This window comes from Miscanthus floridulus, chromosome 16, assembly GCF_019320115.1.
Source record: "Miscanthus floridulus cultivar M001 chromosome 16, ASM1932011v1, whole genome shotgun sequence".
In the NCBI taxonomy this organism is placed as follows: Eukaryota; Viridiplantae; Streptophyta; class Magnoliopsida; order Poales; family Poaceae; genus Miscanthus; species Miscanthus floridulus.
In genome coordinates this window covers 25,206,058-25,220,962 of record NC_089595.1, presented here as the reverse complement: position 1 = coordinate 25,220,962, position 14,905 = coordinate 25,206,058, and the positions used below count along the sequence as shown (strand labels likewise).

The 14,905-nt window shown below is 52.8% G+C and overlaps 1 protein-coding gene across 1 annotated transcript; it reads left to right on the top strand.

The window, feature by feature from the left end:
- The first annotated feature begins 8,389 nt into the window (after positions 1 to 8,389).
- LOC136510436 (secreted RxLR effector protein 161-like) lies at positions 8,390 to 9,010 on the top strand. The gene is made up of 2 exons (XM_066504879.1): positions 8,390 to 8,536; positions 8,603 to 9,010. The coding sequence occupies exons 1-2, from the start codon at positions 8,390 to 8,392 to the stop codon at positions 9,008 to 9,010; spliced, it is 555 nt and encodes a 184-aa protein (XP_066360976.1).
- The last annotated feature ends 5,895 nt before the right edge of the window (positions 9,011 to 14,905 follow it).

The following is a 14,905-nucleotide window of genomic DNA, read 5'->3' as shown; positions in this document are numbered from 1 at the left end:
TCAACAGGCGTCGAGAAGGCCGCGCAGAAGTATCACCACCGTGGTGAGTTCTGGCACAGCCCAAGCAAACTGTGGGGATCGTTCCCCCCGTCGATGATGTTGGCTGTCTGCTGGACCTACCGGGCATGACCCCAGGCGCTGCTCGCTGGGTTACGCGTGTGGGGGGCAGTGTGCTGCGCTGAGAGCGCCTACGAGAGGTGGTGGCTGGTTCTACCGCCTTTGTCGTAGCTCCTCGCCGTGCTCCCGCGCACAGCGAGGGCCTCCGCGCGAGATCCGGGGTGTGTGGGTCTGTAGAGACTCCACTACCACGGCGGCTATCCCGGGATGTCCGCCATAGCGCACTCCTAGGACAGAGGGGTGGCTAGGTGTCACGATGTCGCCGATGCTGGAGCCGTCGCTCTCAACATCGTCATCCATGAGGTCGTGAAAAGAGGTGGGAGTGTAGCTACCATCCCCACGAATTTGGATGTGAGAGGGGGCGGCGCTAGCATCCTTCGGAGCCCCCGGGCGTACACATCTGCGGGGGACGTGAGGCCATAGGGAACCGGTCGCATCGTGGTCACGACAGGGGCAACGGGGTCCCTCCAGAGAATTGGCAGAAAATAGTAAATAGCGAGTAAATAACAGTATGTACATTACTCATAATGGGTTTTGAGCCTAGCATAGGCTCGGAGCGAAGCATAGGCGCCTCGTCGTTGAGGTCGCCGGATGGCCTGGAGCTGATGGAGGGCGCCCCTCCGATGGGTACCGAAACAAGCGCCTTCTCGCGAAGGCGAAGCACAATGAGCCGGTCGGCGATGAAGTCCAAGCTTCCAAAGAGGAAGGTCTGGGAAGACTCGAAGATGGGAAGAACCCACATCCCAACAGGTGGGAGTGCGGGAAACTCCAGCGAGCCGAAGCGAGTCGTATTGCTTGAGCCCGCCATGCCGAAGACGCTGGAAAGATGGGCCATCCGATGACCAAAGTCATGAACGTACGGCGTCTTCCCCACGGACGGCGCCAACTGTCGGTGCAGAAAGTGACCAACACGTAAATATTTGTAGTTTTGTCATACGTTGTGATCGGATGTGGCCTAGCACTCAGTGACACAGGGTTTATACTGGTTCAGGCAATGTGCCCTACGTCCAGTTTGAGTCGGTCGGTGACTTTATTCCTGAGCCCAGGTGCTCGAGGTTTGCTGTGGGGTTACAAACGAGAGGGAGTAAGATGGGGGGTGCAAGAGGACCGGTCGGACTCTAGACCGAAGGGCCGAGAGAGACGGGAGCTCCTATGTGCACTAAGTATTTGAGCGTGTGCTCTGTTGGAATCGATTGAGTTGTAGGTTGTTCGAATCGTTCATGAATCGATCCTAGTGGTCGAATCGTCCCTCTTTTGGAGAGAGCGCATCGCCTTTTATAGATGAAGGGGTTGGCCTTACAAGAGAGAGTGTGAGAGAAAGAGTGTGTGTGCTAGCTAGTCTTGTTACCCACGCCGTCGAGTACAAGGCGGTTTGTCGGCGCCCATAACTCTGTTGGTGTTTGGATGCATGTGGTTGGTTCCACCGTCTTCTTCTGGTATGGTAGATGTCGGCGCCTACCATACTGTAGGATAAATGTCGGCGCCCGCAACATTGTTCAAGTTCTGACATGTCTGGAAGGTTGCGGTGCATCCTCCTGACACGACCTGACAGTACTGTCCTGCAGGTGTGTATGGTACGACCCTTGACATTGCGGTTGACTAGAGCGTCTTGCCTTACTTGCTCTGTCCTTTTCCTGGGTCTTCACCAAACGGGCGTCCCCGGTCAGTCGTTTCCCAGTCGGCTCCGGCCTCCTGGTCGGAAAAGAGCTGTAAGTAGAGGTTCTATGTACTCCTGGTCGGAAATGCGAGTCGGAGTTGGAGGTGAGCGTCGTCCCTTCTCGGCCAGGCCTTCTGGTCGGAGAGGCGGGCCAGAGTCGGAGGCGAGCGCCGGTCCTCTTTTGGCCAGGCCTTCTAGTTGGAGAGGCGGGTCGGAGTCAGAAGCGAGCGCGGTTCCTCCTTGGCCGGGCCTTCCGATCGGAGAGGCGGGCCGGAGTCAAAAGCGAGCGTGCTTCCTCCTTGGCTGGGCCTTCCGGTTGGAGAGGCGGGCCGGAGTCAGAAAACGAGCGCGGTTCTCCCTTGGACAGGCCTTCCGGTCGGAGAGGCGGGCCGGAGTCGAAAAGCGAGTGCGTTTTCTCCTTGGCCAGGCCTTTCGGTCGGAGACTGGATCGCCCTTCTGGCCTGTTCATTAGGTTTTTGGGCCGGCCCAGGAGTTTGTGCGTCGTTCACAATGTCGTCTGCTGGGCCAAGCTTTTGCTGGGAAGCAGGTCCATGAGGGACCCCGGGTTTATGAACACGACACTTAGTGTTCCGGTTCCTTGTTTAGCATGGAGCGTGCAAGACGCTAGCTCTTGCTTTATCTGAGTTCTTGTTGAGGTCCATGATGGTGAGCACACGCGCTGCACGCATGACTAAACAATTCGATCGGCTACTTTAATTTGCAGATTATCTAACAATATGTAATAAAATCACCGAAAAGTTTGCTGAAGGTTTTGATTTTTTTTGACACGGGATGCACAGCTGATGAAGCCTGATTCAGAAAGCATAATTAAGAAGATCAGGATTCTGTGCCTTGGGTTTCCACTTAATCTAACTAGATCTCCAGTGTCTGAATTTTTGTATCCTTCACCTTTTTTCTTTGATTCTCGACAGGCATGCCAGATTATGTTAGGACAAAGATCCCATCATAAATAGTACCCCACTCCAAATTGTAAGTCGTTATGACTTTTCTATGTACATAGCCCAAAGCTATGTAGCTAGAAAAGCCAAAACTACTACTTGTAATTTGGAGATTTGTAATTTGAAAATTGGAACAGAGGAAGTATATATCATCTCTCTAACCGCTGCTGTCGTGCGTATTATAATTCTTGTGGATTATATTCTTTATAATCTACATGAATTTCTAGAGTACCTCAACGAACAACCTCTCAAACTCACTGAATTCAGGAGTACCTGGCGTGTTCGCTAGGCCAACCAAATTCAAGAGTTGTGAGTCTTATCGTCTAAGTCAGAAATATACGGTGGAGAAATTTGTTCATATTTTATCGAACCCGTGACTTGGACTACATATCTACTAGTGCTTTGTTAGTCATAGAGTCCGTATATACTGCCAAGTTAAAAACATGCCTTGCTACAATCGTCGTCAATAGTACAACAGATTATATTCCAGGCTACGTGCACTGTTTGGGTGGCTGCGTTTGATTAAGATTCGCGCGCGCTTTTCTTAACCTTTTGAGTACCCGATGCAAATTCGGTAATGATATTTCCTTATGCATGTGTGATGTGTGTGAGGTTCTACACAAGATGCTGAGAAATTAGTATCACACACATCTGCACAGTAGCTACCGAACATATCTTGGACAGCATCATACAAAGCTAGCTTGTGCATCAAAAAAAGTTGCAATTCCAATAGCTAGCTGATCAGAGCACTGCAGCTCTGCGACTGATTGTTCTCGATCACTGCGCATCAGCATCTGCAGAGTCCCACAAGAACACACCTCTTGCTAGCTAGCAGCAGCCTATAAATGGAGACCACACCAAAGCTCAGAGAGAAAACAAAGCAATCTAGCTAGAAATCAGCATCGATTAGCGAAGTCGATCAATCACACTACCATACATACATCCAGAGAAAGAAAACATATCGAAAATGTTCCACGGCAACCCTAGGGTAACCACGAGCAACGAGCTGCCGATCGAGAGCGTGGTGAGGGTGAAGAAGGTGGAGAGGATCGAGGCAAACAACCTCGCCACCAAGCCATCACAAACGGCGACAGCTAAGGTGACCAGGAGCCTGACCGTCAGCGTTGTCCGTGTCAGGGATGTGGATGAAATGCCCGACAGCTTTGTCTCGGTGCCTATTGCGCATAGCTAATCAGTGACCGCCCCTGTCATACATGTAATGCTCAGTTCTGTCAGGAAAAGCAGGTAATACTAACACGGATGGCTATATATGTGTTTGTGTGTCGTCAAGAAAATAGTGGCATAACCAGGCACGCCAACCATACATACGTGTTACGTACTGAGTGTGTGTGTGTGTCTATAAGCAGTCCATCGGTGAGCTTCTTGTTGTATAAATAAACTTGTGCAACTCTTTTGCTCGCTCACTTATCGTGTTCGATCACTGCAATTGTTTTCTCTCTCAATTTAGTGAATAAGCACTAGACAAATAACTAGTAGAATATATTCTTCACCCTTACTCTGTTCTTCTATAGCATGTGCAGCCACAAGCAAGCTTAGCAAAATAGAGAATTCAGACAATAGTTACATGTGTGAGTGTAATAGCATAGCAGATTGAAAAGTTCTAAAAAATTATTAGTTGAAATATACTTGTAATACATGAGTAGATTCACTTTTAGAATCTTCCTTTTCTATATAAGAAATTTAAAGAGCTTTAGCGATAAATCATGCAAAGTCAAGATCTTGTAAAGTAATCTGCTGCTCTCCCTCTATACGCGCGGCAGGGGCAGGCGCCAAAAGGGCTCCCTTGCTGCTGCACTATAGCCGCGACAGGGGTAGGTGCTGAAAGGCTCCCCTGCCGTACTGTAGCCACAGAAGGGCGGGCACCAAAGTCAGCCCTGCTGTCACATCTAGTCACTGTAGCAGCATGGTGTGTCTGTGTAGTAGGATTAAATGGGTAGATTTGTATATATAGCTTCCCACTGCAACTCAGTGAAGTGAGAGACTTTAGTTTTGCCATCTCCTCTGTAGAGCTCCGGCCAATGCTGGTGCTTGTGCTGTATGTGTGCGCGCTTTGTTCTCCCTCCCTCTTTTTCCTCCTGCCGTAGTGTGTGTGCAAGAACGCCAGTGAGGGGTCGCCTCACCCGTGCGGGAGATCTCGGACCAACAAGTGTCAGAGCCATACAAGCGCTGTCGCCAGACTAACCGCTGGTGATGATGGATGGTTTAGAGATGGGCGACAGCAGGGTGCTGTCGTGGCTGCTTAGCCACGACAAGAGGTCGTCGTGCGCACGGTGCGGGAGGTCAGCGGCACTAGTTGGCCGATGTTGACTCGCACCAACTATGGCGAGTGGGCGGTGACTATGAATGTCAGGCTCAGAGCCCGACGACTCTAGAATGCCATTGAGAAGGGCACCGACAACGAAGAAGACGACATGTCAGCGTTGGAGGCTATCCTCGATGCTGTGCCAGTGGAGTACACGGAGCCGTTGGGGGCAAAGAACTCTGCTAAGGAGGCGTGGGAGGCCATTGCAGCGATGCACGTTGGCTCCGACCGCGCAAAGAAGGCGACAGCCCAGCTGCTAAAGCAGGAGTACGCCAACCTCAAGTTCAAGGATGGTGAGTCGGTGGAGGACTTCTCCCTCCGCTTGAAGTTGCTCATCAGCAAGCTGAGGAGCCACGGCGTCACCATCGATGAAGAAGAGGCGGTCTCCAAGTACCTCCACTCCGTGATGGTGAACTACATCCAGATCGCTCTCTCCATAAAGACGATGCTGGACTTGTCCACCCTCACCATTGAGGATGTGATAGGCTGTCTGTGGATGGCGGATGACCGCATGGAGTAGGCCACTGCAACAACGGACAACGGCAAGCTGCTGCTGACAGAGGAGGAGTGGGCTACCCGGATGAAGGAGAAGAAGTCCGGGGAAGCCTCCTCTAACCGCGGATGCGATGGCAAGCGCCGCGGCAAAGTTTTTTCGAAGAAGAAGAAGAAGAAGGTCGACCCCAACACCTATCGGCGCTGTAGGAAGATGGGCCATTGGGCAAAAGAGTGCCCAAATCACAAGCAAGAGAAGAAGGCTAAGGCTCATTTATCGCAGGCTGATGAGGCCACTCTCCTGATGGCGACATTCTATGCACTGCATGACATTGAGGCCAAGGAAAAGGGAGAGGTGATGGCGATGGAAGGGCATGGAAAGGCTCTGAAGGCTATCAACCTTGACGAACCATGCGCCCAAGTCCACCTTGGACATGTGGGCGGCGAGCAGGAGCAGCGGTGGTACCTGGATTCCAGTGCCAGCAACCACATGATGGGCTCCAAGGAAGCTTTCTCTAAGCTCGACGGCAACGTGACCGGCACGGTGAAGTTCGGTGATAGCTCAAGGGTGGCAATCCAAGGGCACGACACCATCATCTTTAGGTGTCAGAACGGTGAGCAATATTACATCCCACAGCTGTGTTCAAGCATCATCAACATTGCCCAGCTAGATGAGCGTGGCAGCAAGGTACTAATCAAGAATGGTCTCCTCAGGATCAGGGACTGGGAGCAATGGCTTCTTTCCAAGGTGAAGAGGTCCTGGAACCGGTTGTACCTGCTCGACTTGAAGGTGGAATAGCCGGTGTGCCTGGCAGCATAGCACACCGAGGAGCCATGGCTGTGGCATGCCCGGTTCGACCATCTTAGCTTCAACGCGCTCGGTTGGCTAGAGAAGATGGTCCGAGGGCTAGCCCACATCAATCACGCAAGCGAGCTATGTGACAGCTGCCTGACCGAGAAGCAGAGGAGGCCACCATTCCTAAAGGCGGCCAAGTATCGAGTGGTGGGCATTGTCGAGCTCGTCCACGGTGATCTTTGCGGGCCAATCATGCTAGCCACAAACGGTGGTCGGTGGTACTTCCTCCTGCTCGTGGATGATTGCAGTCGCTATATGTGGCTGCAACTCCTGATGAGCAAGGACAAGGCGGTGGAAGCGATCAAGAAGTTCAAGGCACGCGTAGAGGTGGAGAGCAGCAACAAGCTGCACATGCTGTGGACAGATCGTGGTGGTGAATTCACTTCAGTGGAGTTTGCTACGTACTGCATGGATCAGGGTGTGGTGCGACACCACACCGCACTGTACTCACCATAGCAGAATGGCGTGGTGGAGCGGCGGAACTAGGCGGTGGTCGGCATGGCTCGATCCATGATGAAGGCCAAGAGCATACCGACAAGGTTCTGGGGTGAGGCGGTGACCACGGCGTTGTTCATCCTCAACCGCACACCCACAAAGGCCCTGAAGGGCGTGATGCCATTCGAAGCTTGGTATGGGCATAAACCGAGCATGTCCTTCCTTCAGACATTCGCTACATCGGCCATGTCAGGAAGACAAAGCCGGTCCTCACCAAGCCGGAGGACAGGAGCACACCGATGGTGCTCCTGGGCTACAAGGAAGGTACCAAGGCATATCGGCTCTATGACCCACACGGAGTCAAGGTGGTTGTCTCGTGTGACATCGTGTTTGACGAGAAGGCGGCCTAGGACTAGGATAGTCAGGGCATGGGGAAAGCTAGGAGCTTCACTAGCACCTTCGTCGTCGAGCACTTGGTCATCCATGATTGTGGAGACGCTGGAGAGGAGGTGTCGACCACTCCAGCAACAGAGCCGAGCACTCCGGGAGGGGTGCCGAGTACTCCAGGAGTGGTGCTAAGCGGTCCTGCAGTGGTGTCGACCGCTCTAGGATGGGTGCCAAATGCTCCTGTAGCAGAGCCAAGAGGTCTTGTAGTGGTGCCGACCACTCCAAGACTGGTGCCGAGCACTCCTGCAGTAGTGCCAACCACTCTAGGAGTGGTGATGAGCGGTCCAGGAGTAGTGCCAAGCATTGTAGCCGGGGTGCCGAGCACTCCAGGTGCTGTGCCAACCACTCCGGCAGAACAAGGGACTCCATCGACGCTGATCGAGTTCGCCTCACCTCCAAGCGACATCACCAAGTTTATGGATGCCTTCCACGATAGTGAGGAGGTGCGGTTCCGTAGGCTGGATGACATCGTCGGTGGCACAGGGTCCTCAAGCCTGGTGGGTCGGCTGCTCAATGACCCAAAGCTGCTTCTTGTCAGTGTAGAGGAACCACCCACGTTCGTGCTGGCCGAGCATGATGCAAATTGGTGATGGGCGATGCTGGAGGAGATGAAGGCGATCAAGGAAAACAAGACTTGGGAGCTCGTCGATCCACCTCTAGGATGCCATCCGATCGGCCTAAAGTGGGTGTACAAGGTCAAGCAGGATGAGCGTGGCACCATTGTCAAGCACAAGGCGTGCCTCGTCGGCCGAAGCTTTGTCCAGCGCGAGGGCATCGACTCCAAGGAAGTCTTTGCATCGGTAGCGCGCATGGAGTCTATCCGACTGCTACTGGCTTTGGCAGCAGCGAAAGAACTAGCACGTCCATCACCTGGACATAAAATTGGCCTTCCTCAACGATGAGCTGGTGGAGACGGTCTTCGTTAGGCAACCTTCGGGTTTTGCCATCAAGGGAGCGGTGCACAGGGTGCTCCGACTGCGCAAGGCGCTCTACGGGCTGGGCAGGCCCTGTGAGCGTGGAACGCCAAGCTTGACACCACGCTAGGCGAGCTTGGGTTCACGCAGTGAGCAACTGAGCACGCGCTCTACAAGCGATGATGCGAGATGGAGGAGCTCATCATCAGCATATATGTGGACGATTTGATCGTCACAGGCGTGCGTGCGGAGGACATCGACAGCTTCAAGCATGAGATACCGACTCGTTTTCGAATGTGCGATCTCGGCGCGCTCTCCTACTACCTCAGCATCGAGGTGAGACAGGGGAAGGAGGTGCTCATGCTCGGTCAGAGCGCGTACACCTCGAAGCTATTGGAGCAGAGCGGCATGGCTGAGTGCAAGCCGTGCGTGACTCCGATGGAGGAGCAGCTAAAGCTAACGAAGGCCAGTACCGTGGCAAAGGTAGATGCAACACTCTACCGGAGCATCGTCGGCGGTCTGTGCTACCTAGTCCACATGAGGTCAGACATTGCTTTCGCCGTGGGCTACGTTAGCCGCTTTATGGATGATCCCCGAGAGGATCACTGGGCCGCGGTGAAGTGGCTGCTACGCTACGTCAAGGGGATGGTGGATCAGGTGATCGTCTTCCCCAAGACCGGCAAAAGTGGTCTGCAGCTCACTGTGTTCAGCGATGCAGACATGGCAGGGGACATCGACAGATGGCGGAGCACCTCTGGCGTGCTCATCTTCCTCGGGTCAGCTCCAATCTCATGGCTGTCGCTAAAGTAGAAGGTGGTGGCGCTGTCCACGTGCGGGGCAGAGTACGTGGTGACGGCCATAGCGACATGCCAAGTTGTGTGGCTACGCTAGCTGCTGGGCGAGCTGACCGGTGTGGAAGCTCCCCCACTAGCACTGATGGTGGACAACCAGCCTGCCATAGCCCTCATGAAGAATCCGGTTCTCCACAACCGGAGCAAGCACATCGACGTCAAGTTTCATTTCTTTTGGGACTGTGTCTATGGAGGGCAGATCGTCATCGAGTTCGTCGAAACTGGTCAGCATCTCGTGGACGTCCTCACCAAGCCGCTCGGCCGTCTTCGGTTCACGGAGCTGAAGAAGATGATTGGCATGGTGGAGGTTCTAGGGTTAGCAGTAGGATTAGGGGAACAATTGTAAAGTAATCTGTTGTTCTCCCTCTGTACGCGCGGCTGGGGCAGGCGCCGAATGGTTCCCCTGCCGCACTGTAGCCACAGCAGGGGCGGGCGCCAAAGTCAGCCCTGCTGTCATATCTAGTCACTGTACGAGCATGGCAGCCTGGCATGTCTGTGTACTAGGATTAGATGAGTAGAGTTGTATATATAGCTTTCCACTGCAACTCAGTGAAGTGAGAGAGTTCAGTTTTGCCATCTCCTCTGCAGAGCTCCAGCCAACGCTGGTGCTTGTGCTGTGTGTGCGCGCTCTGTTCTCCCTCCCTCTTCTTCCTCCAGCCGTAGTGTGTGTGCGAGAACGCCGGTGAGCAGTCAGCTCACCCGTGCGGAAGATCTCGGGCCAACAGATCTGCAGGCCATCCAACAACCGCTAGTATACTAGTAGTTCCCTAGGAAGAATCAACAATGAACAGCTAGAAGTATTCTTGCGCCTTGGAAGAATCAACCATGGACAGCTATAAGCATTCTTGCACCACGGAATTCAACCACCAAGGGGATATATTACCTAAAGCCAATCTGTCGAAGATTATATAAGAGCTCTTTTTTAATGTGCCACTAACATATCTGCATACAAAAAGGGCATATCCTTTCCTACAAAATGGCTACTACCTAGGCTATCCTCTATGTATTGTGTAGTGTTTGTGTTTCCCTTAATTTGGGAGAGGCAGGCTAGACTGATGTGAGTAAAGATCTTGCATTATTCTAGAGTCCAGAACATACCTGATGCTCAAAACAAATGATGATACCTTTGCGCTGAGTTAGCAATATAGGCATATAGCAACATGGAGCTGTATAGGCGCTGAACTTGTTAGATGAGCAGGTTTAGCCCTCCATTTTTTTTAGAAAAAAAAATTCCTTCTTACTGAGCCGAGAGCTAGCAAGACTCATGTAAGGATGACGTCACTCCCGATGTTTCAGCTTTTGTGATCAATAGCATGTTTTTTGCAAGCATATACAACATAATCTTACACTAGTAGTAGTTCGTCGCAAGGCATGCATACTAAACATGTTTTCCTTGACAAACATGATATAATTCGGTGCCAGAATACTTGTCTATTTTTCTAAAAGTTAATAAAACTGGGCCTGAAAGATAGAGTTAAGTTCAGAGTGCACAACCAGGCCTTAATTTCAGGTGGTTGTGCAGAGAAACCTACCTGCTTTGATCATATCAATATCATGCTGGGTCGGTTTCTCCACTTGCAAGAAACTTCTTTCCAATGCGGGCATCAAGCACTTTCGAGCAAATTCTATGAAGGAATCCGAGGATAATTCCACGCAACCCTTGTGGAATTTCAAGGCACCTTCGTGTCACTAGCTCATCGATTGACCCTTATCTTCACAATCTCTTCATGTTCTCCTCTGGTACCTTCTAAAATACCTCTTCTGGGCCTTTCTAAAATATCTCCTCAGTTGCTAATGCTTCGAGTTAGGCTTTATATGGAATGTAGGATGGTACAGATTAAAAAATGTTTGCAGTCAATAGTAGTAGGAGCTGATGTGTAGCACATGCTTTGCTCATGTCCAGAAAAAGGAACAGACTAAAGAATGACATAGTATGAAGATATATAAGTTTCGAAACATGATGTGTTGATTACATCAATGTGATGGTACGGTGCAAAGTGTTCTTTGATTTTAGTGAGCTGGTAATGACAAAAGTGTTATGGCACAGCTGGTATTAGCATGTACACCTGGCAAATATCTAGACGCATATAACTCCACTAACAAGAATCTGAGACTCTATAGGCATGCAATTCGTTAGTTAGTCATGTTCGAAACGGAAGGTTTCCTGATTAATTAATCTACCTACTACTAGCAAATAAATAAAGTTAGCCAGCTCTCCACTAAGCTCGCGATCTTTGCACTTTGAGTGGATTCCCTTCTTCTGCCAATTAATGCCAAGAGTTCTCTTGCAGATATTGAGTATGTTGGTGATGTGTTGTATTTATTCCCTCATGGCATGTTAGCCCCTGAGATCTCCGGCACGGGTGAGTCGACCACTCACCACTATTGCTGACCACGCACTGTCGTTGCCGACCACACACTATAGTTAGAGGTAGAAGAAGGGAGGGAGAACAGAGCACACACTCATACAACACAAGCACCAGCGTTGCCCGGAGCTTCTGCAGAGGAGATGGCAAAACTGAACTCGCTCTCTTTACTAAGTTACAGTGACAAACTATATATACAACTCTACCCATCTAATCATAGTACACAGACATGTCAGGCTCCCATGCTGCTATTGTGACTAGATATGCCTGCCCCTGCTGTGGCTACAGTGCGGCAGGAGAGTCATTCGGTGCCTATCCCTGCAGCTGCTACAGTGCAATAGCAGGGAGCCCTTTTCGGCGCCACCTATCCCCGCCGTGCGCTCACACAAGGGAAGCAACAGATTACTTAATAATTCTTTCCCTAATCCTGCTGCTAACCCTTGAACCCCCTCCATGTCGATCATCTTCTTCAGCTCTGTGAGCCGAAGATGGCCGAGCGGTTTGGTGAGGACGTTCGCGAGTTGCCGACTAGTTTCGATGAACTTGATGACGATCTGCCCTCCATCAATACAGTCCCCGAGGAAGTGAAACTTGACATCGATGTGCTTGCTCCGGTCGTGGAAAACCGGTTTCTTTGCGAGGGTGTTGGCGGGCTGGTTGTCACCATCAGTGCTGGTGGGTGAGTTTCCACTCCGGTCAGCTCGTCCAGCAGCCGGCGCAGCCACGTTGCTTGGCACGCCGTTGTGGCCGCCGCCACGTACTCTGTCTCGTACGTGGACAACGCCACCACCTTCTGTTTCAGCAACAACCATGAGATTGGGGCCGACCCGAGGAAAATGAGCACGCCAGAGGTGCTCCGTCGTCCGTCGATGTCCCCCGCCATGTCTGCATCGCTGAACACAGTGAGCTGTAGCCTACTCCCGCCGGTCTTGGGGAAGACGATCCCCTGATCCACCACCCCCTTGACGTAGAGAAGCAGCCGCTTCACCGTAGCCCAGTGATCCTCTCGGGGATCCTCCATGAAGCGGCTGACGTAGCCTACGACGAACGCAATGTCCGGCCTTGTGTGGACTAGGTAGCGCAGACCGCCGTCGATGCTCTAGCAGAGTGTTGCATCTACCTTCGCCGCAGTACTGGCCTTCGTCAACTTCAGCCGCTCCTCCATCGGAGTCACGAACGGCTTGCACTTAGCCATGCCGCTCTGCTCCAATAGCTTCGAGGCGTACGCGCTCTGACTGAGCGTGAGCGCGTCCTTCCCCTATCTTACCTCGATGCCGAGGTAGTAGGAGAGCGTGCCGAGATCCCTAATTTGAAAACAAGCCATCATCTCGTGCTTGAAGCTGTCGATGTCCTCTGCACACGCGCCGGTGACAATCAAGTCGTCCACATACACGCCGACGACGAGCTCCTCCTCCTCCCATTGCCGCATGTAGAGCACGTGCTCGGTTGCGCACCTCGTGAACCCCAAGCTTGCCCAGCGTGGCATCAAGCTTGGCGTTCCACGCTTCTAGGGCCTGCCGCAACCCGTAGAGCACCTTGCGTAGTCCGAGCACCCTGTGCTCCGCTCCCTTGACGGCGAAACCCGGAGGTTGCCTGATGAAGACCGTCTCCGCCAGCTCGCTGTTGAGGAAGGCTGATTTTACGTCTAGGTGATGGATGCGCCAGTCCTTTGCTGTTGCCAAAGCTAGAAGCAGTCGGACAGACTCCATGTGCGCTACCAGCGCAAAGACTTCCTCGAAGTCGATGCCCTCACGCTAGACAAAGCCTCGGACAATGAGACACGCCTTGTGCTTGATAATGGCACCGTGCTCATCCCGATTGACCTTGTACACCCACTTTAGGCCAATTGGACGATATCCTAGAGGTGGATCAATGAGCTCCCAAGTCTCGTTTCCCTCGATCGCCTTCATCTCCTCCAGCATCGCCCATCGCTAGTTTCTATCGTGCTCGGCCAGCGTGAATGTGGGTGGTTCCTCTGTACTGACGAGAAGCAGCTCTGGGTCATTGAGCAGCTGACCCACCAGGCCTAAGGGCCTTGTGCCACTGATGATATCATCCAGCCTATGGAACCGCACCTCCTCACCGTCGTGGAAGGCATCCATGAACTCAGTGATGTCGCTTGGAGGCAAGGCGAACTCGATCGGTGTCGATGGAGTTCCCTGTTCTGCTAGAGTGGTCTGCATGACACCTGGAGTGCTCGGCACCCCGGCTGCAGTGCTCGGCACTACTCCTGGACCGCTCATCACCACTCTTGGAGTGTTCGGCGCCACTGTAGGAGTGCTTAGCCCCAGTCTTGGAGTGGTTGGCACCACTGCAAGACTTCTCAGCTCTACTACGGGAGTGTTCAGCACCCGTCCTGGAGTGGTCAACACCACTGCAGGACCTCTTGGCGTCACTCATGGAGTGCTCGGCACCGCCCCAGGAGTGCTTGGCTCTATTGCTAGAGTGGACGGCACCTCCTCTCCAGCGTCTCCACCATCATGGATGACTAAGTGCTCGACGATGAAGGTGTTGGTGAAGCCGCCAGCTTCCCCTATGCCAGGACTATCCTAGTCCTAGGCACACTTCTCGTCAAACATGACATCGCACAAGACAACCACCTTGCCTTCGCATGGGTCGTAGAGCCGGTACGCCTTGGTACCTTCTACGTAGCCCAAGAGCACCATCGGTATGCTCCTGTCCTCCAGCTTGGTGAGGACCAGCTTCATCTTTTTGACGTGGCCGATGCAGCCGAATGTCCAGAGGAAGAACACGCTCGGCTTGCGCCCATACCAAGCTTTGAGCGACATCTTGCCCTTCAGAGCTTTGGTGGGCGCACGGTTGAGGATGAACACCGTCGTGGTCACTGCCTCAACCCAGAACCTTGCCGGCATGCCCTTGGCCTTCATCATGGATTGAGCCATGCTGACCATTGTCTGGTTCTGCCGCTCCACCACTCCATTCTGCTGTGGCGAGTATGGCGCGGTGTGGTGTCGCACACACCCTGATCCGCGCAGTACACAGTGAACTCCACCGAAGTGAATTCACCGCCGCGATTAGTCCTCAGCATGCACAGCTTCTTGCCGCTTTTTGCCTCCATGCATGCCTTGAACTTCTTGACCGCGTCCGCTGCCTCGTCCTTGCTCATCAGGACTTGCAGCCACATATAGCGACTACAATCATCCAAGAGTAGGAGGAAGTACGACCGACCACCATTTGTGGCTGGCATGATTGGCCCACAAATATCGTTGTGGATGAGCTCGAGAGCATCCACCGCGCGATACTTGGCCGCCTTTGGGAACAGCAGCCTCCTCTGCTTCCCGGCCAGATAGCTGTAACATAGCTTGCCTCCGTGCTTGATGTGGGGGAGCCCTCGGACCATCTTCTCTAGCCGACCGATCGCGTCGAAGTTGAGATGGCCGAACCGGGCATGCCACAACCATGGCTCCTCGGTGTGCCGTGCTGCCAGGCACACTGGCTGCTCCACCTTCAAGTCGAGCAGGTATAGC